General features: G+C 39.5%; 1 protein-coding gene across 10 annotated transcripts in view; it reads right to left on the reverse strand.

Moving 5' to 3' along the window:
* The window catches only part of LOC117472701 (single-stranded DNA-binding protein 2), a 77,856-nt gene that overhangs the window by 9,599 nt on the left and 41,232 nt on the right, over positions 1-27,025 (reverse strand). For 4 of the 10 annotated variants that reach the window (XM_034118037.1, XM_034118041.1, XM_034118045.1 and 1 more), the window contains exons 5-12: positions 18,083-18,172; positions 15,789-15,848; positions 15,611-15,674; positions 12,747-12,829; positions 12,595-12,662; positions 12,190-12,238; positions 12,071-12,106; positions 11,913-11,967 (exon numbers count right to left, since the gene is read on the reverse strand). In XM_034118037.1, the coding sequence (XP_033973928.1) occupies positions 11,913-11,967; positions 12,071-12,106; positions 12,190-12,238; positions 12,595-12,662; positions 12,747-12,829; positions 15,611-15,674; positions 15,789-15,848; positions 18,083-18,172 (505 nt within the window). Of the gene's footprint in view, positions 1-8,225; positions 10,112-10,999; positions 11,099-11,187; positions 11,217-11,301; positions 11,393-11,463; positions 11,535-11,912; positions 11,968-12,070; positions 12,107-12,189; positions 12,239-12,594; positions 12,663-12,746; positions 12,830-15,610; positions 15,675-15,788; positions 15,849-18,082; positions 18,173-27,025 lie in introns of those variants that run through there. The other 6 variants (XR_004554955.1, XM_034118042.1, XM_034118039.1 and 3 more) reach the window with 6 other exon arrangements.

The raw sequence follows: 27,025 nt of genomic DNA on the forward strand, positions 1-27,025 counted from the left end.
CATGTCATTTTACTTTGCAAAAGCCCAAGTTTACATTAACTGTCCGATGTTTTGTAGAAAAAAAATCACAAATATATATATATATATATATATATATATATATACATACACACAATATATTATTGAAAATAATATACATCACAAAAATAAAAACAATAAATAAAATATATTTTAAGTAATAATAAAGCAGAATAGACCGGCAAAGAAACATTTCAACATTTAACAATAGCCAACATTTTGTTCAAAAGATAACAATTATAAACACTAAAGAAATCTACCAGTTATGTGCGTGCGTGTGTACATGACTGTGTGTGTTTCAACTCTCTCCATTCAAAGTCAGCGACGTTTGTAATGAATGAATGCACCTTTATCTTTATCGAGTGCTGTTTTTGTTTGTATTCCTTCCTCTCCACTCTAGTCCCATTGTCCGGATTGATCTTGAATAGGCACCTGTTAAGACAGAAGTACACTTACATTTAGTGTTTAATTACACATTCTGTGGATGATACAGCCATTAATTGTCTTTACAGTTATACAGCTTGAAGTCAAAGGGCAATGCTACTCTTAAATGTACTTTTCATTAACTGTTATGATCATATCTGTACATTTAAAGCATTGGTTTGAATAGATTTTGTTATATAAAGTCGTCAGTTGGCATCACTATCACACTGTATCGCAGCAGGTCTGTAAACAGGAGCAAGCGGTCACTTGAAGATCATTTGAATGTGGGTAGCTACGAGTCCCATCTTGAGAGGTTTGTGTGTAACTGGGGCAGATGAGGTGCGTGTCAGTAGCAGAGTGAGCGGTGTAAAAGCATTGTAGTTAACCGAAATAAGTTGTAATGTGTTTGTTCATTGCAATAATACCAGGTTTTCTTTTGTTGTCCACAAAGGGCCCTCTTTCCGTCATTTTCATTGAGCTGAAGTAAACATACCACCGATTGGCTAAGAGTGAGTTTGGGCTTTTAGGGAGGAGCCAAAGCACACCACTGCAAAGGAAAGGGGTACGCTGAATTTACAACCCAAGCTCTGGACAGGGTCAGCAGAACATATTTTAGCCACCTCTTGATGATTTCCATATCCTTTCACTGTTTGCATAGCAATACCATATAGGACATTGAGAATTGATAACACTTGTAATATGGCAAGAAATCTTACTTGAGGATATCTGGCTGCTGTTTATTCTTGGTAGGTTGCAATTACTGGTACTGCAGCTACAGTAACAGCTGAGGGAAAAAAAGAGACACAAGTTTGCACATGCTTAAGCAAAAATAACTTAAATAACACAGCAGCAGCTTTAAGTAGAGTAATACCACTCAGAGTTTCCGTTAGCCGGTAATTACCGGACTATGACCGGTAAAATATGCTGAAGACCGGCAAATCTAAATCTCTCCGGTCAAAATGTCCGGTCAAAATCATTTCCCTTTAGCACAATGATACTGACGGGCTGTCAGGAGAGGGAGAGAGAGCGCTCCGTTTATTATTCCCGTGTTATAAATTACTGTACACTTTTGAATAATGTAGTTAATCTACTAGAATTAGTTTGTTTAATATCGAATCATATCAATTTGTTTAAAAGCTCAATAAATAAGAAGACCTTTGACCGGCACTTTTCTCATTTTGTCCGGAAGATTTAAACTTTAACGGACATGTTGACCGGCAAAAAATATTCTAACGGGAACTTTGCCACTTCAAGTATAAGACCCGAGTACTTGAAGTACTCTTATTCAAGTACAAGATCAGAGAACTTCTCCCACCTCTGATTATAGCCTTAACATAGGATTTAAAAGATATGGATAATGTGCATTGTGTGTAACATTATGCCCACAAAAAAATCGATTATAAAACTAAGGATTGAGCTAACATTAGGAGTTAGTGACAATGTATGCTAGTTTGCTAGCTAAACTATTTATTAAATAATATTGCGAAAAAGTAACTCTGAAACATTCACTGCACATCAGCTCAGCCACTCGAGCACCATTAAAAAATCAAAAATTAACACCCTGCATAATGACGGCATAGAACAGCTCAATTTCAAAGCATGGTAGCTAGCTGCTACCATAGCTAGCTAGCTGCTACCTAGCTATGGTAACGTTAGCTAACATTACTTTGTTTTCGGTCGTTAAACAAAATGTATACCATAGCTAGGACTTTGACGTTTGCAATGTTTTAAGTCTTCAGTGTTTTGAATCCGTTGATAAATAGTTTTTACCGTTACCTCTGAAAGTGCTGATTCCTCTCCTCTGGGCGCGCCACGTGCAGGTCTCTTCACCTCCTGCGTGCTAACTGAGTGGTCTCTGTAGTATACTATCAGTGCCTTTGTGCATGCGCTCTGTCTGCCTCAGTGCGTGATGGGTATGTGCGGCAGAAGTCTCGTCTCTGATTGGCTGCAAATCGATTGACCTGAAAATCCTTTGATGAACATCCAATCCTTGTATTATTTTAAGAATTGGTAACACCACACCATAAAGATTAATTTAAAAGTAAAAAAATGGGGTGCAAACTATTTACATTGCAATTATAATTGTTTAAATCTTTGGATTTTATTTTCTTAATTTACAAAATGACAATGTAACTAGTTGATAAATAATAAAACAAACACTGAAGGCCTTCCAAAGACACAAGCAAAATATGTTATAAGACTTCTTTATTGTCAGTTTATTCTTTTAAATTGAGAATAGAGAACACTGATAACTAATGTTGGTGCACATTTATATAAGTTTGATTATGATCAGGAATATCCCATCTGTACTTTGCAGTCCTGTCCCAAGTACAAGTTAAGTAGGTATTAATCAACGTGTACATATCATTTTTAGTCATGCATAGTACTGCCTTCCTGATTGCTTTATTTTTGAGAAACCTATTCTGCACCTACCTGGGTTTTAAGAGAGTCCAATACCCCATGAGACTATTCAGTCTCATAAAACATGCTCAATTTACTTTTTGAAAACACAAGCTCACAATAAAGTCAGATGGGAGATCTACAGAAGCAAAGTGTGATAGACAAAGATGCATTCCTATATTAAACAAACAGAAAATAAATATTTGTTGTTCCATGAGGCAGTTGTAGCCATAGCAAATGGATTAACAAGTGAATTTAGGTACTTAACCTTCAATTACCTGCTGCCTGAAATCCCTGTGACATCACTGTAGATTGTTGTAACCAACTAGCTGTGTGGGACATTATCACAATACATATTTAAGTTAATTGACTTGGATTGTAAATGTATTTCGCTGAAGTTACTAGCTTTGTCAACATGCTTTGGTGAAGGCCTATTCTTTCAATGTGATGCATTGAATAGTTGGATATTATTAGACGTCTAAAAGGACAACATTGTTCGTTTTACTGTAACTAACTGCTAACAAGGTTTTGATATTCAGAGTAGGCTGGCTGTAAGTGCTTGCTAGCATGTTCAATGTTATGGGCTTATGCTAGTGTGATAAGGCCTAGGGGAAGATGCTAATGTTATTTAACTTCTAGATCCTTTCATTTTTCGCTTACAGTGAAACTCAATATGTTTTTTGCATACTGTCTGCCAATCACCGTTAGCTGCACAAGTTACTTTGCGGTAGCTTCGCGTCTCTGATCATCTGAAAAGCTAAATGATATCAGAAATTGGCACAGCTTTTTCTTGTGTTGAAAGAGATCAGCAGGTCAATGTTACTTGGGCTGTGAACGCACCGAACACCAAAACTGCTCCCTGGCGCCGGCTATCTGGCAGCCTCTCTGCGATCCCCTCTCCTATCCGCATGTGGTTGTGTTTGTGCATGTACAGTATATCCTCCCTGTGTGTGTAATGTGTTTAAACACAATTAGAGAGGGGGAAGACATTTCCCTCTGAGTGATGAATACATTATATCTTCTTCTTCTTCTTCTTCTTCTTCTTCTCTTCTTCTTCTTCTTCTTCTTCTTCTTTCTTCTTCTTCTTCTTCTTCTTCTTCTTCTTCTTCTTCTTCTTCTTCTTCTTCTTCTTCTTCTTCTTCTTCTTCTTCTTCTTCTTCTTCTACTTAGAAATCATAAGTGAATGGTCACATTAGGTTTGCCTGCAGTGAATGCTGACAGCTATGAGCTAGTTTATAGATGTATCATGGCATAGCCAAATGTCTCCTATATAACCCACAGGCTGTTACTGGTGGGTTATAGTATCATTTTATATCTGAATTGTGCTCTGGTAGGAATTCGCACCCAACATGCTAACAGTCAAGTTTTTTTTTAACTCTATGGTTTTACACAGTTTTTATAACATGAAATTCACATATTTAACAATTAAATCTTCAAATTAATACAAATGTAGCAATAAAGTGAAAGTCAAAATGTGTTAAAATGTAGTTTTTTTTACTATAATAGGATAGTCAATACCTGTGTTTTTTCAGTTCATCAATGTAAAGTAGTGGTTAAATTAAGCAAAATTACAAAATATTTCTTTCTTTACTCATATATTTTCTTGCAATTATAAATTTTTTAAATGAGTATTAACAGTATTTGTTATGTATTTGACAGTTATATATAGCCATAACAAAAGTATTTTTTAGTAAAATTACAGAAAATGCAGCTAATTTTGCCAACAGAAAATCATTTATTTTTACGGTTAGTTTTGTTAAATTCGCATTTAAAAACGGCTAAAAAACTGATAAATAATGTATTCCATTTCTACAGTTTTTTTTTGTTAAAATATATGACACATTTCAATAAACCGTTATTATGAATTATGAAATACAATCAAAAACTGTAATTTTTTTTGGGGAAAAACTGTAAAAACATGACTGGATGTGTCAGAACTTTCTCCAATTAAACAAAGATAAAACTGAAGTAATGGTTTTTGGAGCCAAGGCAGAACGTATAAAAGTTAGCGCTGAGCTTCAGTCTGCAATGTTCAAAACAACAGATAAAGCCAGAAATCTAGGTGTAGTCATGGACTCTGACCTGAGTTTCAACAGTCACATTAAAACAGTTACTAAATCAGCCTACTATCACCTAAAGAACATATCTAAGATTAAAAGACTAATGTCACAGCAGGATTTGGAAAAACTTGTCCATGCTTTTATCTTCAGTTGACTGGACTACTGCAATGGTGTCTTTACAGGTCTCACTAAAAAGCTGCAGCTAATTCAGAACGCCGCTGCTCGAGTCCTCACTAACACTAAGAAAGTGGATCACATCACTCCTGTTCTGAAGTCTTTACACTGGCTTCCTGTGTGTCAAAGAATAGATTACAAAATATTGTTGCTGGTTTATAAAGCTTTGAATGGTTTAGGCCCTAAATACATGTCTGACCTACTGCTAAATTATGAACCATCGAGAACTCTCAGGTCTTCAGGGACTGGTCAGCTTTCTGTCCCCAGAGTCAGAACTAAACATGGTAAAGCAGCGTTCAGTTATTATGCTCCAAATATTTGGAACAAACTCCCAGAAACCTGCAGGTCCGCTGCAACTCTTACTACTTTTAAATCCAGGCTGAAGACTTTTCTTTTTGCCGCTGCTTTTAATTGAACTATTCACATCTTAAACTGCACTGTAACTTTTATCCATGTATTTTTTCTTTTAATGTTTATTTTATTATCTTTTCTTTTTAATGACTGATTTTAAATGTCATTTTCTTAATGTCTTCCATTTTTGTAAAACACTTTGAATTGCCTTGTGTTGAAAGGTGCTATATAAATAAACTTGCCTTGCCTTGCCTTGCCTTGCCTTACCTGCATGAAAGAAAAAGTGCAGTCCATCAGGATTTATGAATTTAACATTCAATGTGAAATCACTTTATTCGGTTCTTTTGAATACAGTAGTTGAGATCCTGGTATGATGAATCACTTCCACATGCTGCAGTAAGGAGCTCTTTATTTCACAAGACCCATGCAAGAGGAACAAATGGTTTACTCTTAAATCTTTCAAGACATCTGTGATACACACAAGTGGTACTTTGAGTCTAACAGAGCATATTGAATTCAAATTAGATTTATTTCATGGAATAACTTCAGGTCTTTATTGTTCTTCCTCCTTGACTTCTGTGGCAGCTGGCTCCTCTTCAGGGCACAGGTCTGAAACAAAAATAGTTGATACGTGCTTCAATATTCTCCTTACTGCCATGTGTGTGGTGGTGAATTGCTATCTTACCTGTGATATCTTTGGTGAAGAAGAATTCTCGGGGGAATTTGAGGCATGCAGCTTGTTGCTTGACAACTTCCAGATCAAGGTCATCCAATTTCCCAGTCTTTGCTGCAGGGCAGGTAGGAGGAGAAACACGTTAAAGTCAACCAAATGGAGTGATACAATCCAGCATTTTAGAGCTTTACACTTGTCAGAGAAGCTGAGAGTAACAGACAGCAGTGCACTCACTGAAGATGTACAGGTTCATTATGGCCTCCTCTGTGGTGTCGGTCCAGAGGATGCAGTCAGTGCAGCTCCCCAGGTGCCTCCCAGTGTGCACGCGATCATTGTAGTTAATGGTAACTATGAGATACAGAAGATTAACATGTTCTTATGCATTTATAGTAACTGTGTGTTTAAGCACACATTATAATCATGATTTACTTACATGTCACATTGGAGTCATTTCTGGGGATGGTGTAATTGACGCTTCCATACACACATTTCCCATTTCTTGAAAGGAGAGACAAATATGACATAAGCCTAAGCAGTTACCTCATGGATTGATTTGCTTAATTCATTAATTAAAAAAAAGTGATGAACAGTTACATTTTGCGTGTCCAGCGTAGAGTCATGTCCTCACTACCAGGTATGGGGGTGAATTTCATCCAGGAGCTGTTGACATCTTGAAGTGCACCCCTGATATCTCCAGTGTTTGATACTCCAGCATGGAGGATCCATTTCCCAGCAACCTAGACACAAATGAACACGTTTTTAGTTTAATAACGAGTCTCAGCGTAAACAAATCGTTTTTGTTTTCAGTTGTATAGCCCTATAGAATAATAATGTAAAGTACACTGGGGGTTAAGGTTTAATCATGTGAGCAACGTACCCTGCTGCGATTCTCCAGAGGATTCAGCAGGTCTTCACAAACTGGATCAGATGCTGCAGTCAGGGAGGAGAGAGCCAGCAGAGCTAAACAAAACTGAACAGACATGATTAGAAGTCAAAATCACAGCCAACAGGAGACTGCAACACTATGGGCACAGCAGTAGTGCTAGACTTAAGACTAATATAGGGGAAGTTACATAACTATGGGTGAGAGAGAGAGAGACAGAGCAGGAGAGAGAGTTTTTGGTGATGAATAAGGACACGAGGTGGGCGGGCGACTGTATGTTTGTGAAATGATGTAACAATTTGCATCTCTGTAGTGACCAAAGAGCATATTGACAGAGTACTTTTGGCATCACTGATGTTTGCTGATCTCTGCTTGTTTTTTTCACGCAGAAGATAGGGATGATAGTTCATGTGAATGTTTGTTATATATTTATGTTTGTAAGAAGTTTTATTATAGTGTCATACAAGAGAAATACTGAGGTCTTCTTTGTGGTTCTGGCAAAGGCTCACTCACGCTTTCTTCTACGGTCTTCTGGTGATGAATTATTCCTCCCGTCACTCTTTCTCTCTGTTTGAAGACAGGGAGTTGTTCTCATGGAAAATGCAAATACCAGTCAATAAATAAATATATATATGGGACTAATCTAAACAGTGTTGAGAAGGCAGTGTTACAGTTATATTACATTTAAAGGCAGTACATAATTACACATCTATGACTGTGTTGTTTCAGGAATTATTCCTTTTGAACTCTCTGACCTATAAGATTGTACTGTTAATGAGCATGCACTGCTAGTATAATAATGTGGATACTATATTACAGTAGGCTCTTATTTCACTATGTGTTCAAGGTAAAAGATGGCTACGTTCTATTGTAAATGCATTTAGGAAAAGGCTGTTACTGCACATGTTACCATGCTCTTTTGCTATGCTTATGATTTGTCCTCTGCTGACTTTTGCAGGAGCCCTATCAAGTTCATGCAGTTCACACGAGGAGTCTGTCAAGCTTCGTTGCTCAAGGGCAATGGCTTAAATGCACTAGGGTGGTTAATAGGGAGGGAGCTTGCGTTTCCCCATATAGTGTTCACTCTTACTGTATGTGTACTCACACTGCTGTTCCGTGCAACACATGGAGCAGAACCACACAACTTAGAGAGGCATGACTTTGGATCACCTTGTCTGCAAACCCTGAATTACACCAGTCAATGATACACACAGTCCAAACAAATTGAGAGCGACACTTTGACTAAGGGAAGAGAAGATTTATACTAGCATATTCAAAACCCATGAAATTCTTCTCTGTGTATTTACAAAAACATAATACAAGAATAAAAAAGAGAAAATTAACACATGACTAATGGAGTCCCACATACTGCCACAAAACAGAAAACATGATCCAATTTACAAATGCATCGTCTTGCACTCCCACTTATGGCTTCAATCTAACATAAGTGACTAAATAAAATATTTCTGTTCAGTTGTGATGGTGCACCAGCAGTCCATCCCTCCTCTCCAGATTTGTTTAAATAATAATAATAATAGTAATAATAATAATATCAAATACACATACAAGACAAGAGGTGCTACATTTGGGAGCTGTACACTATGCAGTAGGGAGAGGGAAATGTTCACAGGCATATCAACCTTTTGTATGATGATTATACATCTTGGGCGGTGAAAAAGTTGAAAACATTGATTAAAAACAAGCTTATTTAGCTTTCTGTACCAACCAACCTTTCACATCACACTGAGATCACAGTTCATCCGGATGGAAATAGAGAACAAGTGGCCAGAGTGACTCAATAAGCTTGTGTCTAACAGTTCACCTTTCATACTGGTCATCTCTCTTTGTAAGTCCACTCAAGAAAGTCAATTGATGAATCATTAGGATAAAGGTTAAAAGAACTACAGATAACAGAGGCACAGCAAACACAAATCAAATCACATGACAGGTTCAGTGTCCTCATTTGTTATATAATATAGTCAAATAAAAAATCTAACTTTTGTCCTGTGCACTCAACGGGATGTAAAAAAGCCCAATAGGAAACCGCCAACACCGTCAATTGAAACAGAGGTTAATAGCTTAATAAAGAAAGATGCATCACTTTATTATATTAAAAAAAATTGGTTTGTATTAGTGGGTATAAACCTTTTTACCCAGTGTTATCTCTACTGCTCTCACAGCATTATAACATACCTTTGGAAAGAGGAAGTAACACAATATTTCTCTCACAATTAGAATCACTCAATTCATCACTGGATTGGATTTTGTTTCTATCGCCCCACATGGTCTTGTGTTCAACAAAAGTTACAGTCTTGCTTCAAGCCTCAAACAAAACTGGTTTGCGAGTTTTTTCAATAACCACACGATGTTACTTCCAATTTTGATTTTGAAGAGATCTCACATTTTTAACAATTATGGCTGAGTTTGGGAGTATAACTAGCAAAACGACTTATAGTACAAAACATAAAACACAATGTAAGTGGTCTGAACACGTGTGAAAACCACAAAAGCTGAATATTAAGACAGATTTCTGCACAAGCCTTGAATAAACCTTGTTATTGTGATGTATCTCCAATTGTCTTTCAGTAACGGACAAACGATTTGTCGAGAAAAGACTAAAGATGTGACCACCAGTTGGATTAAATTTGACCATCAATCAAAACGTTTCTATAAATCCTTGAACATTGAAACCTTAGCATAAATAGGATACTGATTTGTTTTTGGGCATGAACAAAAAGCAGACAGGAGTGTGTTCACAGTCTCATTCACGCTGTATGCAAATATACAAAGAGTTCTCCTCCAGGGGTTTCAATTTGGTTCCTTTGTACAGTCTCATAGTTGCAGAGGAAGAACTGATGAATGTAGCAGTCCCCACTTCAAACTGGAGAAGAAACGGGAGAGAAGAGACGTGGACAGAAACGATGGAGGGGGGGGGGTCGGGGGTTAGTAGGAGGACGGAGCGGGGGGGCGACTGCCTGACATGGCAGGTTGTGGTGGAGGAAGAGTCACTGGCCTAGATGACATCACATCCTGTCCCGCTGCTTTTCACTGATGCACCCCAGCATGATGGGCGGCTGAACCGAACCTGCTTCAGAGCCTTCACACACTCATCGTCATGTTTGGAGAATACTGCAGGGATAACATGAGGGGAAACAAGTATGTGTGAGTGTGTGTGTAGGAACATTTTGCACTGTTACAATCAGAAATCCCTCCCAAATGTTATGGATCATGTCCAACAATTATAAGAAATAGTAGGCATTATGGGAAACATGCATTTGTGATTTCCTCGCAATCTAAGTGAACCCATTTCAATGGGATCTTAGGTAGCTGATGGTCAAAACCTCATTCTATACTGTCATTTTTTACGTCATCTTAAAAATAAGGGTCCAGTATTGCAACTAGCGGTGTTGTTGCAGATTGCAAACATCTGAATACCCCACATAAACCCCTCCTTTCCCAAACATGTCAAAGAACCTACGCAGCCTTCAGGTAACGTTAAAAATGCAAATGGCTCTCTCTTAACCCAGCGTTGAGGTTTGTCCATTCAGGGCTACTGTAGAAACATGGTGGACTCTGTGAGGAGGATGCAGATATGAAGGGCTTAATCTAATGTAAAGAAAACTACGTTACTACCCTTTTCGGACGTGTAATGAGCTAAAGCTTTGTTGTTTATTGATATCAGACAATGATACTACAGATTATTCAATTATTAATTAAATGTTTCGTTTTGTTATTGCATTCATTTGTATAGTACTGTATCATGTCTGTATTACCTTTTGTTTCATTTGTATTTTCTTTAGTTTTACACGCTCGAAAATAAATAAATAAACTAAACGATTATACATTTCAGGTGATTATACACTAATGAAAACCTATTATTATCAGTATATTCTAATGCTGTCAATAAATCCAGCTAATTCCTACACATTGTTCCTATATTTCTATAGTTTAAGTTTTGAACACTCGCTACCCTAGATCCCTCTAATCTCCACATATAGCAGATTATAATTGACTTACACTTTCATTCTGAAAAGGGTTTAGGAAGTTTCCTCCCATCTCTCCATCCTCCCTGGGGGTCCCAGGCTGGTTACTCATGCTAAGGTTACCAGGAGAGTTCTTTAAAACAAATGGTAATGGTATGCTATTAAATGATCAAATATTGACACTGCAATTGTCATGTAAAGTAGATAAATATATTATCTCACCTTAGGGAGGCTGTCCATATCACCTGACCCTAAAAGAGGGAACACATTGTAAAATTATAACTGGAGATTTTGTGTCAATACGGCACATACTGTACAAACTACTTATTCCTATACCTAGTGATCCATTCATGTGATGGGGCTCCATCCCAGCCATCCCCCCTAATGGACCGTCGCCACCTGCACCCATAGGGAACTGAGGGGAAAACTATTAGATATATACACAAACTCTACCAAACACACAGATATGTGATATACACTGAGAGAGGAATGTCTTACGTTTGGTCGGCTTCCACCTGGAGGGACTGTGTTTATCATCGTGTACATGTTGTCGCCAGAGTTGGTTGAATCTGATGTAATGAACAGAAAAACAATGAGTTTGAAAGAGCACCAACGTACAGCTCTCGAAAACATCAAGAGACCACTCCAAGTTTTTCTTAAATCTCAATCTCTACATGTATGGCAACCATTCCATTCCAGTGTCTGTTGAATTCCAACACAGATAAATGCTGTCAGTAGTTTTATATTAGAATAACTCAGTAGTTATATTATAGAATAATATCAAAAAACATTATTTTACTCAAACACATACTTATAAATAGTAAAACCAGAGAAACTGATAATGCTGCAGTGGTCTCTTGATTTCCAGAGCTGTATGTATGTTCAGATATAGACACACACTCAAACACACATAGACACACACTCAAACACACACACACAGATCTTGCCTGCTGGACTTGGCATTATTGGGGTCCCAGGTGCCCCCCCTCCTCCTGGTGGTCCCTAAAAATGAGAGTTTTGGTTTCCATAAGTTTCATTCATAAAGCAATGACTTTCAACGTGTACAGCTAGTGAACAATGACAGTTTAAACTCAAACATACATACCACATAATTTCCTGGAGATGCAGAAGAGTAGGGGGTCTGCAAAAAAACAAAGGGTAATCATGAAAGAAATGAAGTAACTTTTTTTTAGTTTGGTGTCTTTTTTTTGTCAAGTCACTTACCGAATTGGAGTTAGGAGGATTTGGCCAAGGTCTGCCCCCACCCGGTCCCCTGGAACACACGCACACACACACACACACACACACACACACACACACACACACACACACACACACACACACACACACACACACACACACACACACACACACACACACACACACACACACACACACACACACACACACACACACACACACACACACACACACACACACACACACTTTAGTCGTCTGCTTTTGGTAAGCCTCTTTGTTTCCAAATCATTTGGGCAACAGTTGGCAACAACATGTCCGCCTGATGCCAGAGAGGTACAGGGAACAGGGTGTTCTAAGTGAGACAACTGTGAGAGGGTAGTTTAGATTACAGTGAGTGTGTGTAGAAAACATTATGTTGATACCACTCACATGTTCATGCCTGGCATCCCAGGACCAACCAGGGCGTTAAGTGGTGGTCTCATGCCACCTCCATAGCCCTTAAGAAACAGATATCAGACATCCTTAGTTATGTTTACGAGAACTACCAGAACCAATTCTTTGTACATTTCCCTAAAGATTACCATGTCCCATACCTGGGGCCCGAGCGGTACCATGCCTCTGGGCGGTGTCATCCGCTGCATCGGACCTCCCATACCTGGATGTCCTGAAACATATGAAACTACAATCAGCCATCAGTTTGTTCCAGAGCAGTGTATCCACGTTGGATGACTTTTCTATTCTTCAGTCAGCTATTTTGGGCCATGTGTATCTTTATGGTCTAGTTTTAAGCTGAGAGAGGTGGAACGTTTTTTAACTCTATCTCTCATCAAGCTTGTTCATGTCATGTATTTCACACGTTTGTCTGATCACTACTGTGTTTCAAAACCCTGAGAGGACATACATTCCCTGTCTGAGATTTTTAGAAGTGTGTCTAAATGTAACATTTACAAGTTCAGCTTTAGTTACAGCAGTTTAACAGTAACTGAACATGTTAGGTTTTTTAATCTGTGCATCATTTATATGTGTTCTCTGAAGAAGTGAGTAGTTTGTGTGAATAGGGGTGTACTTAAAGATAAACAGATATCTGTGTATTACTCTCAATTAAAAGACTTAACTTCTAATAAACTCATCCTACAAGTGTCAGTGTGGCCACAGACTAATACAGCGTTTGCCTAAAGTACCAGAATGGATCTTTACTAGTAAATGATCATACAGTCCCACAATCAGGTTGTTACATTACATTACATGTTACTTGTTAGACGCTTTTATCCAAAGCGACTTACATACTCAATACTGTGGGCAATCCCCACAGGAGCAATTTGGGGTGAAGTGTCTTGCCCAGGGACACAACGACATGCTGACTGCAGTGGGGTTTGAAACTGTGACCCCCTGATCCGAACACCAACGCACAACCCACTGCACCACACGCCTCCTGTTGAGATCTCCATATTAGGATGAATACTTAAAACGAAAGTTAATTATAATCAAATATAATCATCATATTCTTGTATAACCCACAATGAAAATGCTTCATATTTTATGATGTTCTATATTTACAGTATAAACAAAACACAAGTGGTTTGTTAAGTTGAGTGTGTAAGGCCTGTAATGGTTTATGGGTGTCACTGATAAGAAGGCAGTTTCTTCCCTCTCCCCTCACAGCAGTACACAGGGAGGGGGGCTCCTGACTTAAGGAGAAATACATTGAGGCCCCAAAAAGGTGGTTATGTCATAGCCGAGAATAATATTTTGCAAGTCCTGCAGAGTAGGGGTCATGTCCTTTTTACACAAACATGGGAAGGTGTGTCTTATGCCAGAGCCATAGAATATGTCTGGTCATGTCCAGTTCTTTACATCAGAGGCCATGCCCAGTTTCCACAAATATGGGTATGGAGGAGGTGTCTTTAGGTTTTTCTATCCTGTTTTCGAGCATAAAGACACTGGCAGATGAGGAGGAACCTTCTTTTTGGAGAGAGAGAGAGAGCAGGGGGGGGGATCCCCTGGTATATTCTCTCTCGGTAACGCTCTCTCCCTGGAGAGCTGGGTTTTTGCTCTCGGTAAGGTTCTCTCAAACTTGGTAACTATTGCGTAAATCTCTGTGTATTGAATGCTGAGGGAATGGTTTAGATGAGAGTTGTGAACGGGATCTTTTATACCTACCATTCTTTAAATTTGTTGGAATTCTTGCCCCTACCATTCTTTAAATGTGTTGGAATTCTTACCCCTACCATTCTTTAAATGTGTTGGAATTCTTGCCCCTACCATTCTTTAAATGTGTTGGAATTCTTACCCCTACCATTCTTTAAATGTGTTGGAATTCTTACCCCTACCATTCTTTAAATGTTTTGGAATTCTTACCCCTACCATTCTTTAAATGTGTTGGAATTCTTACCCCTACCATTCTTTAAATGTGTTGGAATTCTTACCCCTACCATTCTTTAAATGTGTTGGAATTCTTACCCCTACCATTCTTTAAATGTGTTGGAATTCTTATACCTACCATTCTTTAAATGTGTTGGAATTCTTTAATGGGTGAACTATGAATTAAGGTTTTAGATTAGAAAAGAACCCCAGCATGATATGTTTAGTATGATTATAATGTTGTAACGAGAGAAGGTAAAAACCCTGTATTAGTTTGGACCTATTTTTCTTCAAATAAACTGATCCCACCTTTTGGATTGGGACAATTTAAAAGACATCTGCGCTCTCCTCTCCTGCTTGAAAGGTAAGATCGCACACTGCCACACTCACACTTAGGTAGGGCCACACCTCATTTACTGATATCAAAATCCTTCGGGATCGCTTAAACAGATTTAGGGGGTCGTCTGAATTGAAACAGCAGTTAATTGAACCTGGTTCTTCGGGGAGTTAATAGAGGTGAGATCTTGCTGATCGTTGGTGGATCTGAGCCAAGCAGTAAACTTACATAGACTCAATAACTTCGGTTAGGTCAATTAGGAGGTCTGAGTAATTTAAGTTCGGAATAAATTATCGGATGACTCCCGACTCTTACACTCCCTATTGTTGTTAGTTCTGTTTTCTTTTGTGTAACATCTTGAAGATGACTGAATGTATTTCCATATTTTGTAATGACTTGGTGACGCCTAACATTTTCCACCAGAGCACCAATGGTGTGATGATGACATTTGTGATTTTGTTGCAGACATTAAAGTTTTATCTAGCAATTATCAAGTAAAACTTGGCCAAACACTTGCAAAAACTGAGCATGCCAACATTAGCATTTTGGTCAAAGCACCACTTTGCCTTCATTCAGCTTTACTTGTTAATAGTTCTAGGATGTAAGTTTTACGACGAGGGCTTTACCAAGCTGTGTGTCCACAGAAAATACTTTTGGTTTAAAAGTAAAAGATAAAATAATGATGTCCTTTGAGTAAATGGGTTATGACTCAGCAATATATTTATTATACAGGTTGTGTTTGCATACCTTGCAGTCTTGTGGGGTCCATTCCACTCGGTAACATGGACTGGCTGCCTGGCACTCCCAGTCCCTACAGAGGGAGGAGGAGGCATCAACAGCATTATAGTGACAGTCACACAAACACTTTCCATTTCCACTATTCACAGTACTGTCTGCTGCCTGCAGGGGTCAGTGTGGCTCTTACCTGATTGGGTAACCTGAGAGTTGGTCTGGGTCCTCCGGGGTATCGAGGTGACATAAACGGCTGAAATAAATGACAGAATAAATGCATGTTCAGTAACTCTGGGTTATTTATCTCACAATCTAAAAAATACACACTCTGCTGTTCAAGAGTCTGTAGTGAAGCTCATGCCTTCATGTATAACACTACATACTTAAAGGTGGGGTAGGTAAGTTTGAGAAACCGGCTCGAGATACACTTTTTGTTATATTCCATGGAATGCTCTTAACATCCCGATAGCAATGAATATCTTAAGTGCTTTGACAAAAAATCCATTAAAAAATGTCATCTGTGGAAGCCGTAGTACTGTAAAAAGCACGACCAATCATTTTAGCCGGCCCGGCTAAAATACCTGGATGGCCTACCTGCCTGTCAGCCTTCCATCTGTGCACAAACTTATCTCGTGCCCTCATTGGTCATGTGTGCGTTCGTGTGTGTTGGAGGAGGGGCTCTGTAAGGAAGTGGCAGATTTTTTCCAGCTGTGTATTTTCAAATTCTTGCGCACTCGAGCTGGTTTCTCCAAAATTACCTACCCCACCTTTAAGACAGGAGAATATAATGGAAATACATCTATATCAATAAACCTTTATTGAAATAACAAAATTAAGAGATGCAACCAAATATGACAAAATAAAAGGCCCTCATTTTCAAGAAAAGGAATCATAGCTTATTTTTTAAAACCCCATTCACAGAAACAAAAGTGGTGTATAACCAGTATGAAGCACCACTATGAAGAGTCATTCTTCAAAACAGAAAACCAACCACAGCACTTTTCCTTTAACAACAGTTCCATGACCGTCAATTCAGGAAGCCGACCACACTTTCATTGGATTGGATTTATGGAAAAAGAATGGGATAATAAAAGCGGCGGTCGGTTAATAATGATGTCAGCGTATGTGTAAACTGTTTGGCAGCGGGTGTGAGAATCTCTTTTGCAGCTGGGAGTGGGTTTTCGTTTGTCCTCCTCACCACAGACAGTAGCAATGCTTCTGCTATGTTGGCTGAGCTGATGCCACTGTGGTCAGAAAGGCCTGCAGAGTAAGAGAAGCAATGCAACAACCTGCCACTAGAGAGCAATGGTCCACTTGTTTTCATCAGGGTCTTTATTTCTCATTACACCTCTTCTCATCTCCCAGATACACAACTACACTGCTTTAAGTCTATTAAAGTACTATAGTAGCTTACAATTTGTTTTCATACTTGCATGAAGAAATACATGCATACAATTTACAGAGAAAGTTCCTAATGAATGCATAAATGAATGAAGTTGAAGTACAAAAATGTGGATATAATATTGAGGGCATTGCTATGTTTTGTTTGAGATCCTCATGTATTTTGCTTTAGATGATACTCTACATCCAGTTGAAATGCAAATCAGTTTATGGAGCCTGACAGACGACCGGGGAATCTGGTAAATGTTGAGTTTCAGTAACCGATAGGTCTCGACAAGACCTTGTCTCCAAAGATCAATTGATCTTCAGAAGGAGATTGGAAAGGATGTTTGGAGTTTTTTTTAAAGCGGAGTCGAGAAATGCCTATGAAGGATATTGATCTGCGTGTCAGATGCGAGCGTCTGAGTTTGACTGATAATGTCGGTTAATCAATGTGCGACTGGCTGAGTCCTTCTGATGGAGAACAGAGAGGATCTGGGGCCAAGCTGCATGTGTGACTTTTTGTTAGCGAGACATTTATTTCTCCTGTCAGACTCTTTTGTCCCCGTTTTTGAGAAAACACACACTGGTGCTCCCACACACAGATAAATGCTGATTATTCACAGAGACTTTGTACAATAACACATACAGTTAAGTGAGTGAGATCTTTGAGGAACAGCATCATGAACGAAATACTCACATATGGAAATAAAAGTATTACTGTATGTATTTTACCTAATTAAGATTGAAGATTCAACTTATTGTCATTACGTAGTACAGGTAGTATGTAACGAAACGGTTACTCTGCATTTGACCCATCCTAGTGTTAGGAGCAGTGGGCTGCCATTATGTACGCCCGGGGAGCAGTGTAGGGAACGGGACACCTCGGTAGCACTTGGTCTTTCCGGGACTTGAACTGGTGACCTTCCAGTTGCCAAGCCAAGTCCCTATGGACTTCGCCACCACCGCCCCTCTGTAAGATGTACCGGTAAGTGGCCTAAAGACCCAAATCTTTTTCTCCCCACTTTCAGTTTCTTTGTTGGTGTGTGTGTGTGTGTGTGTGTGTGTGTGTGTGTGTGTGTGTGTGTGTGTGTGTGTACCATTTACCTGAAAGAACCCTGGAGGGACTGGTCCCACTGGCATGCCCTCTCCTGGGGGAAGGCTCCCGAGGACCGGGCTGGGAGCCGCTGCAGCACTCTGAGAGAGGAAACACACACAAAGAAAGAGAAATAAGTCTCAACTCAAAGCAGTCTGCTGGTATTCAACACAATTCTGCTCATCAGTGGCTGAAAGTAACAACATTAAGTTACATGTCGTATTTACAGTGAGCACATTTTATATATCAGAATCTGAATCCCCAGGGGAAGTTTGATAACAAGATTAAAAGTGGTTCCTTTACATACTTTAGTATAGTCCTACTTCCTCTGCACTTTTGAATAATATTGCACATTTAACTCAGCTATTTAATATACACTCTAGTTTCTTTGCAGAGTAAGGTTATATGTGATGAGTTTATCAAATATGAGGCATTGTTAAAAAAAGTTCTACCTAATATAATATGAAAAAGTTAAAACTGCAAAGGCTCTAACTCAGCCAGCAGCATCAATGCAATATAAATGATCCAATAACTTTACGAGTTTAACACTCACAGGGGCATTGTGTTTGCATTATGAGAACTACACTCTTAATTCTGACACTTAAAGTACATTTTCAGTCCGTACAGCACAGTACCTCTTCCAAACATGCCACTAAGGACACAATACAAGGGTCTTCCAACATGTCTCACTTGATTTCCATTCCTCAGTGGGATATTTCCTGTTTCTGCAGATACCCTGCCATGTCACGTTTATTTTTAAACCTTGTGTTTTTTGTTGTGCTTTCCCAGACGGGTGGTTCTGGCACATCTCAGCCTCTGCCTACTTCCTGAGGCATTGTACTACTAACTAACTAACCCAGAATTACCACCCAGCACCGGCCTCTTCCTCATGACATTTACAGACCAAATAACTGGTAAATTGATGAGAGTATACGTCATCCACATATAGGATAATGTGTGAACAGTGAGCACATACTGACAGCATATCTGAACACTCTTTGTGTTCTTGTGTTCTTGTGTTCTTGTGTTCTTGTGTGTGGGGATGTGTCGTGTGGAGGGGGGGAGAGGAGAGAGAGAGGAGAGAGAGAGAGAGAGAGAGAGAAGAGAGGAGAGAGAGAGAGAGAGAGAGAGAGAGGAGAGAGAGAGAGAAGAGGAGATAGAAGAGAGAGAGAGCGTAGAGAGAGAGAGAGAGAGAGAGAAGAAGAGAGAGAGAGAGAGAGAGAGAGAGCGAGAGAGAGAGAGGCAAGGAGAGAGAGAGCGAAGAGCAGCAGAAGAGAAGACTGCGAGAGAGTGAGAGATCTAGAGAGAGCCTCGAGAGATCGTATAGATAGAGATGCGCTCCTAGAATAGCTATATCGAGCGAGCGCTATAGTAGTATCGATCGATATTCTCTCTCTCTCTCTTCTCTCTTCTCCTCCTCTCTCTCTTCTCTCTGCCTCCTCTTCTATCTCTCTCTCTCTCTCTCTCTCTCTGCTTGGTGTAAAGAGCTCCAGTGAAATTCACCCACAGTCTCTGAAGTTTCCGCCAGCTGACTTTTTAGGTCAGACAGGAACGAGGTTTAATCAGAGCTAAGATAAAAGCCGGCTGACGACACTCTTGTATCCTCCTCTGCTCCACCCCACCACCCTCGCTATCCCCCCCCGGCCTCCCTCATTGTCGTTCATGTTTCCAAACGTTAATGTTCGGCAACAGGGCAAAGGATTCAGCTCTTTGATTCCATATTCTGCTGCAAACGGAGCTCGTACTTGACTCAGCAGCTGCATGTAAGGATGGATATTGTATCTCGGTGTTAAAGCAGTGAAACCAGTGAATTTGAGAGTGTTTTTCCTCTCTCCCTGCTCTTTTTTGCAACCTGGATTACCCAGAATGCCTTTACTCCCTGGCAGCCTGGAGGTCTGCTGAGTTTGCCTTCCCTCACAGAGAAGGGGGAGAGAGAGAGGGAGCGAAAGAGGAGAAAGGAGGACAAAGCACAGATTACGAGTGTGCATATGTGTGTGTGTGTGTGTGTGTGTGTGTGTGTGTGTGTGTGTGTGTGTGTGTGTGTGTGTGTGTGTGTGTGTGTGTGTGTGTGTGTGTTTGTGTGTATGTGTGCGTGTGTCTATGGGAGTGCACTTAATGTTTGTTTGTGTGGGAAAAGGACAACTGGGGGAGGGAAAACATCTACCTGACCTGCTGACAAAGCAGCATTTTCCAAATACAGCAACGAGAAAAAAACAGGAAAAAAACCGTCAGGATATATCTGCCCCAAAACCAGCACCACCCTCATCCTACGAAAAACACAAACAACGCTGGGAACAACACCAACTCCTCTGGTGCTGATGGCCTCCCTTGATTATGACAAACTAGATTCAAATGACATTATAAAAATCTGAGGTAAATCCGTAGACTGTATATATAAAGGGTAAATCACATTGATTCACAAAGCCTGTGGATGTTTATTTCCAAGTTGCTTCTCAAGATACCATGGTTGGGCAAATCACATGGTTTGCACACTGATGCTTGGTTAACATTTGGGCAGCTTTTGTACTTCTAAACATTTTGTGAAAAATACTTATTTGCTTTCTTGGCAAAAGTGAGATAAAATTACCCAATTTCATGTTGGTTTGGTTATTGTGAAGCTACCGCCAGCAGTTGGTTAGCTTAACTAAGCACAAGGATGAGAAACAGGAGGAAACAAGCTGGCCTGGCTGTGTCTGAAACATAACAAAATCTGGCTTCAAAGTAGAAAAAACGTGTCTGGCACTGTGCATTTCCCTTATGTATGGTTTGTGAGATAATTTTCCAGTGATCAGCACAATCCTGAACCTCATCACAAACAGTAGTTTTTAAATAAAATCTGTCCAACCAGACCTTCAACTCCTACAATAATACATAAATCACTGTGAGTTACTCAATTAAGAGTGCACTCACAGTGGGTCGGAGAGGGGTGTTACTATACACCCAAGCACTGAGATAATATTCCCTAAACTCAGTTCAATTGGACTGACAGGCATGATTACAATATTCATTCAAAGTGGCAAGCAGTCAATAGAGCTTAAGGATGTGCAGACTCATACAAACCTGGTATCTTTAAAGACTGGAAAGACTTGGTGTTTATTTCAATATTTCAATACATGCTCATGCCTCTTGGTTTCACTAACTACCTTTATCTGCTGACTTATAGATAGTAAAAGAGAAAGATTTAAGCAACATTTAATGTTTGTCCTAATGGTAACGATTTTGTGTAACTGTTGATAACAGTTGGATTAAACATGCTGATATGCTTAGACCTTAACTGTACCTCCCCCATTCAAAAACTACTCCTCTTATGGCTGTTCATAATTGAGTTTGCAGATTGGTGCAATTATCTTGAGTTAGCTTTAACATAGTGACCGGAAAGTTCATGTTAAATGTCTGTTATTATACTACTGTAAATGACTCTGGATTAGATACAATGCATTCCTGTTAGCCAGTTATTTTTAAATACTGATTCACAGCAAAGCTCAACATATTCCAGCACTTAACCTTCACAAACATCAACCGCACACACACTGTTTCCCACTGTTAGTGAGTCCATCATTTACACTCCTCTCAGATCAGCTTTAACACTTCTGTGACGAGGCCGAGTGAGAGGGACAATGAGCTGTTCAGCTGGTGGTTTTACACATTAACACATTGTTTGATAGTACACATTATTGTTTACAACAATTAATTTGTGTGGTGAGAATGTATACCTTTCTTAAAGCATAAACAGTATTGCTGATAATATTTATTGCACTTGACCTATATGGATGATTGCAGATTCAAATGGTAAGACCCAAATGATCTCAGAAACTCGCGCAATTTCTAAGAACTACTTTTAATAAAATGTTTTGTTTAAAGCAGGTTGAAATATTCAATCTAATATGAAATATCTGAATGCTCTCTTTATACCAGCTTAATTATCTGCTTTTATGTTTTAGATTGTAGCTCCTTCTCCCTTTATTCTCTGTTTTCTTCACTGTTTCTGTCTGTCATTTGGTTTCAAGAGTGATCAAATCCTTCAATGATTTGCTCTTTGTGGTTTGTTGTGTACAATGATCCCTACATCCGTAGTCGATGGCGTTGTACCCAAAAGGGGTTTGTGATGAAACCTGAGGCTTTGCATCGGCCCTGCATGTCCTCAGCTGAACACCTGCATCTCCTGGCAAACTCATTTGTTGCATAAATTATTCAAACCACCCCCCTGCAGGAGAACTCTACAGTACACCAGACACACAAAACAACAGATTCAGTCCTTAGCGCTGTAACATCACCAAAGTACACTGCCATCCACAAACACGAGGTATCCAAAATGAGGGGAATAATTTGATGTGTCAACAGATACTGATTTTCACTGTCAGTGTTTTTATATCTCCAGTGTTAAAGGATTACCAAGATATTGAATATGCATACAAAGAAAGAAGACATTCACGATGGTATGTATCATATGTCAATATCAAAAGGACAATGCACGAGATTGAAATGAAGTTGTTCAAGTACAGGTTCTGTATGTGAGAACGAAAACAAAGAGGGAGATTTCAGCCACAACAGAATTATTAATCTAAAATGATGCACTTGCTACTGGCTCATAATGGATACAAAAAAAACATGTACCATATATTGTAGATTGAAAACACATTATGTAAAGTTCAAATACAAAAACAGTTGAAGGAAGACATTGAGAGGTAGTACAATTACACTGCACCTCGCTACTTTACAACCTAATCAGAGTTTCTTAATCGCATCACACTAAAGGGCTCAGTAATACTTAATGAGATAACTTGCAAACTCTTTCATCCCTATATGTTTACTGATTGTGTTCGTGGCTAATGTCTGCTCGTAATGCGTGTGTGTGTGTGTGTTTGTGTTTGTGTGAGAAGGTGGGGAGTCATTTTCATTCAATTCTTCAGAGACCGGGAGACACTCAGAGATGCGTGAGTGGAATCTCAAAAGGCTGTCTGTGTCTATCTTCCCCTTTTCTCTCCGTCTGTCTGTTTATCTCTCCCTCGCTCACACTGTCTCAACCTGCATCGCCCGTTGTCTTTTTTACCACCTCTGTCTCTCACAGGAATACTTTTTTAAAAAATTTATAATTAGCTCTGTATCTTTAAAAAATGAATATATACCACCCTATACAAATGTGTTCTCATGCAACAAATGAAAGTAGACCTCAAAGGTCTGGTTATGTTCTATATTTTTCTTTTCAACAAATCCTACAAACCCTTCCCTATCCTGCTGCAGTAAATACTCACAACCAAAGGTATATTTGTATAGATAGATATAGATGTCAAATTAGTATTTTCATACTTTGTGTGATGTGCATATTGTTATAAAGAAATGTCTTGGCCTCTTTTAAAAAGAAAACTATACAATTGTGAACAATATTTAAAGATGTATAATATATCTTAAGTAGGGATGAGTGGGCTTGGAGAAAGAACCACAGGCAGACAAGTCAATCTAAAAATTGGGAGACAGATTACTGGTATTCTTTATTTAAATACAATTGCAGAATAGGTTAACACAAGCCTTATCCTGCTAACTACTTAACTACTTTACAGAGAGTGGGGACAAATGTTTACTTTCTTACTTACTTTGTAGATAATTGATGATTTTCAAAATGTATCAAATAACTGTTTTGCTCTATGAAATGTCCAATAATCCCCACAACAGTGGCGTGTTAAAGGGTTACCACTGTGTCTCAAGGCCACACGCAGTACAACAGGATCTACAAATGACACACCACACAGGAAGGAACTCCATCCCTCCTCCCTCTTTCCCACTCCCTCCATCCTCTCAAATGCCATTAGTCCACTTCCTGAACAGGGGAGGTGGGGGGTGGAAAAAAGAGACACACACACGCCCGCCCCCCACACACACACACACACACACACACACACACACACACACACACACACACACACACACACACACACACACACACACACACACACACACACACACACACACACACACACACACACACACACACACACACACACACACACACACACACACACACACACACACACACACACACACACACACACACACACACACACAACCAAGCAAAAAGACATTCATATGCTCACATTTAAGAGAGCGGAAAGACAATAAGAAGATTAGTTTCCGCATTAGTGTGTACGCTCTGAAAATAACTTGTAGCCTGTCAGTCACTGTCAAATCCATAACTAGAGTGCGTCTATAACTCATGGTTGTAACGAAAAAAGGCAGAACAGAAGTAAGAGAGACAGATAAAAGTGTCTCTTCTTTTATCCATGTATTGTTCAAAGTCTCCCGTAGTGACCAAAGACAGATCAACACGCTCCAGTGTCCAATCCTGAGCCAAACTCACTTTTTAATTTCAAGGCAGATAGGCTTAAAATCCCCCCTCTGGCATTTAAAACATTCCTTTCTTCTCCCCTAACCCAAACACGCCATATGCCACACCAGTAAAACACAGCAGTGAGAGGAAAACGTGTTCTCTTTATGCACTTGATCCCAGATCTCTGCTGTTTAGAAACAATATCTTGCTGTGTGCAAGCTGCCAATAAAAATAAATATATTCTGTGAGTGTGTCCATATGTGTTTGTCTGTTGGATTCTATGCCAATTTCATACAGCATGGGTCTTGTTTCTTTCTTTTTTTTCAGGTCTTTTTAGAACAAGGACATTGTAGTTTCTTTTGAGTCACCAGAGGGATGAGACCGACTTCAAATTCACTCTTGTTTTGGAATTTAGCTCTGTCCGTTTTATTTGGAGGTTAAGGGCCAGAAATGTCCCAGACCCAACAGAATATATACATTGTTTTTCAGGAAAATCCCACACATTGTGCCTTTAAAGATTGGAGTATGAACCAGTTAGTCTTTGAAAGTCAAAAAAAGTACTGAGAGATTAACTCACACCTTGTAAACAGACACTTTGTTTTGGTATTTTATTTAGGTTTGTTGACAATAAGAACAAATCTAATTCTTAAGTTGCTGATTTATGGTAAGCTGTTGAAGTCACCAAAAACAGTTAAGATGGAGCAAGACAAGTTTGTGGGACAATCTCTCACACATTACTGTAGTGTAGTGTATTAAGAACCTATACAGAGAAAAGCATAGGACATCCTTGATGAAGAGGTTAAACCTGCTACATCCTTGACTCCTAATGTTGAACTTCTCCATCTTTTCAGTCTTTATCAGCAGCACATTGTCCCATACAACAGAATTCCCACCAGCATTAGGTAAAACGGCAGCACATCACTAATTTGCTTGGTCTCACTGGGTGATTACAGGAAGGGGGATTGTTGTACAGTCTGTGAATCCCTATTGTCACTATTGACCCTTGTGAACACCTCTGAGGCTGCGAGGAGCTGTGTAACATGTGAGGTGGAGCTGTGGGCCGATGCACTGTCAGATAAATATACAGAGCTGAAAATGATAGTCTCTCTGGTGCTTGGTAGCCACACTTCTCCCACCACTATCTCAGTTGGTTTAACGACATTGGGGGAGATAAGAGAGATGTAGTGAACACAGAAGGGAGGAGAGGGGGGAGACACAGAGGAAGATTTAAACACCACGGCTAGAGGCGATGTCTCCGACTTTCCTATAATGGGAGATCGATGCAAAGACAGAATATTGATTCACCTTGAATCCACAGATTCGGTGGTCCTTAACACTGAATTGTTCCAATTATATGAAAAATATGTCAGAGTGCAATTGCGGAGATTGAAGAGTGGATTTGAATCAGAAAATTGGCAGAACCGTTGAAACAAAGGCTGATCAGTCAGAGGAAGAACTATTGAGAAGTCTAATAGTGCTAGATGGGCAGACATAAGAGACAGCACAAGATAAGGATATGAGTGTCTACAACAGCAAAAAAACAAACACCGGGGTTAGTTGGGGTCAAATAGATAACATGCTGGTCTCATTGTGTCAGCAATTTAGTTCTGCCCTCCTGCTCTCCCTCCGTAGTCCCGCTGCTTCTTCTACAGATCAATCTCTGGATTACTCAGTATTATCCCTTTAACACACACAACCTTTACGGCTGCTGCTGTCTAAACTTTGCAGCATTTTTGTTACGCCCCTCCTGGTCGGGCTAGGAAAGACTGGATGTTTAACTAAACAATGTCCAATGTTCAAAAAGTGCTTACCTGCTTGATTTAAAACGAAAATATCTCATCCCTGTCTCTTAAATATTTCACACATCTGCTTTGACTCCAATTTGAACTTCATAAAAATATTCTTGAAGCTGCAAGAATGAAAGCTATTTCACCATATCACTTTTCTCAAACTGCTGCAAACACACAACATATGCAACTGACTAAGCCTCTTAATTTCATAATCAATAATATTAACTGCAGTCAAACTAGATGCTATTCCTCTCCTCTCCTCTCCTCTCCTCTCCTCTCCTCTCCTCTCCTCTCCTCTCCTCTCCTCTCACTCTGCATCATGCCCTCGACTTTGCCCCTGCCTGCTGGCTTGCATATGTCAACATCACATAAACACGCCACCTTGCTCGTGTCCAAACATGCATATGACATGACTCAGCGTAACATAGCGGTGGAAAACACGCTCCTCTGAGACCAGAGGGCTGCGAGCAACAGGCAAGTGAAAGAGGAAGGAAGACGATAAGAGACATAAAGAGTAATGCAGAAGGATAGAGGACAGAGACAGAAAGAGAGGATAAATGAGAGAAAACCCTCTGATGGGAAAGAGAGAGGATGAAGCAGTGAAGAGTGAGGGGGACGAACAGGGGGGAATGGGAGGACAGAGCAAGGTTGTCCTAAAAAAAAGTAAAGCATATGCAATTTAATGTAAGCATGAAGTAAGTATTTAAAATGTACATTGTCCCTAGTTTTTTATTTTTCTAAAACTGTTGGAGAGTGTGACAACCATTCCCGATCTTTCCCTCCCCTCACTCCCTCTACACTAGTCTCACTCTTTATTGCCATGGCAATGATGTTACAGTGAG

This window comes from Trematomus bernacchii, unplaced genomic scaffold (genome assembly GCF_902827165.1).
Source record: "Trematomus bernacchii unplaced genomic scaffold, fTreBer1.1, whole genome shotgun sequence".
In the NCBI taxonomy this organism is placed as follows: domain Eukaryota; kingdom Metazoa; phylum Chordata; class Actinopteri; order Perciformes; family Nototheniidae; genus Trematomus; species Trematomus bernacchii.